Consider the following 1,621-nt stretch of genomic DNA (forward strand, 5'->3'; position numbering starts at 1 on the left):
GAGATATATATATAGATATATGAATATAGATTATTCTTGTATTACTAATATAAATATATATATTTTGCACTCTATGCTGTATAAAATAACATAGTATAAGTTTTCCTATTGAGAAGGAAAATGGCTTTCATCTCAAATAGGAGGAAAGTCAATTTCCTCTATTGGTGAAAAATGGTAACCCCGAGACACACTTTCTAATAATCATAACAATAAACAAAAATAAATGGTTATAGCTCCAATATAAACTATTGGGAAGATCGTAACGAACAAATCATGAGAGATAGGAGGAAATTATAAATGAAAGAGAGTTTAGTATTCAATTAAATAAATGTCGAACTCCCTAATAACAAACAACTAAGAAGTCAATAGACTTCCAAATAGAGAAACAACAACTAAATGCAAATTATAAAAACATGAAAATAAGCATAGGCTAATTAATTCTTCTACATAAGCAAATAAAGAAAGACCATAACACCACCAAGAGCAGTAACAAAATAAGAAAAAACAGAAATTGCAGTGGTAGAATTAATTGCAGGGGGTCCCAAGAAATCAGAAGCCCAACCATCTCCGCCGTCATCACCGCCACCAGCCGCCACCGTTGGTGCAATCGCCGGGGCAGTCCCCGGCGAAGCAGTTTCAGATTCAAAAGGGTGCATTACACGTATTATAAGTCTTTGGCCAGATTTGCAATGATTTTTGTGGCCACTTATGAAATAAAAAAAGCCAGAACGGTTAAATTTGAAAACTGTGTCTCCGTCTTCAAATTTGGAAATTGGGTTTGATGCGTTGCAGTTTAAGTAATCAGCTGGAGTGACTTCAAGCACTGAATCACCTTTGTACTTGAAATCTGCACAAATATATCAAAACAAATTTTACAAAAATTATATACTACTATGTAATATTACAAAAAATATTACAAAAATTAGCAAACACTAAAGTCATAATTGCAAAAACTGCAATGATTCCGCAATAAGAACATAAATATTCAGTGTATCAAATTTAAATTTTGAACTCATCTCGAGGTATTACAAGTTATTTTATCGTAAGGGTGTTATTTGGAATGGAGGAATTCATTTTCTGACAAACGCCAAAAAAAAAAAATTAAAAGGAGAAATTGACTTTCTTCATTTATATTTTTATCCAATAGTTCATGTGAAATAGTTTCTAAATTTTAGAGAATATTTAATATTAAGACAAATTTTCGGAAAATATTTTGCTTTGTACCAAAATACACTACAAATTTGGTGTATTTTTAAAAGAGTTCCAAGTAAAAACCCATATATCCAAGATTAGTGCATGTTAATGAAAATATAGGGAGAATTAAGGAGAACTAATTTTAAAGAAAAAGATAGAAATAATTAAACTTACAAAGGGAATCTCCAATATGAAATCTATTTTTAGCAGCCCATTCATTGTAAGTTTCAGACTCATTACCAATTGGTTTACTCCAACCAATTTCACCTCCAATTTCAAACTGAAAAGATGACACAAAAATGGTAGTAGCAAATATGGAGGTAAAAACAAGAGAGAAAATGAATGCATTAAATCGAAAAAGAGCCATAATCACTAGCTAGAGAGAAATTTAGAGGCAATATTATTTAATTGAGCTTGATTATAATTA

At 30.7% G+C, this 1,621-nt stretch overlaps 1 protein-coding gene across 1 annotated transcript; it reads right to left on the reverse strand.

Annotated features, from left to right (window-relative positions):
* Positions 1–430: 430 nt before the first annotated feature.
* LOC104116699 (early nodulin-like protein 6) lies at positions 431–1,621 on the reverse strand. Its single transcript, XM_009627607.4, has 2 exons — positions 1,369–1,621; positions 431–847 (listed from the first exon to the last, which is right to left on the reverse strand). The coding sequence occupies exons 1-2, from the start codon at positions 1,559–1,561 to the stop codon at positions 444–446; spliced, it is 597 nt and encodes a 198-aa protein (XP_009625902.1). The 5' UTR covers positions 1,562–1,621; the 3' UTR covers positions 431–443.

Source organism: Nicotiana tomentosiformis, chromosome 8 (assembly GCF_000390325.3).
Source record: "Nicotiana tomentosiformis chromosome 8, ASM39032v3, whole genome shotgun sequence".
In the NCBI taxonomy this organism is placed as follows: domain Eukaryota; kingdom Viridiplantae; phylum Streptophyta; class Magnoliopsida; order Solanales; family Solanaceae; genus Nicotiana; species Nicotiana tomentosiformis.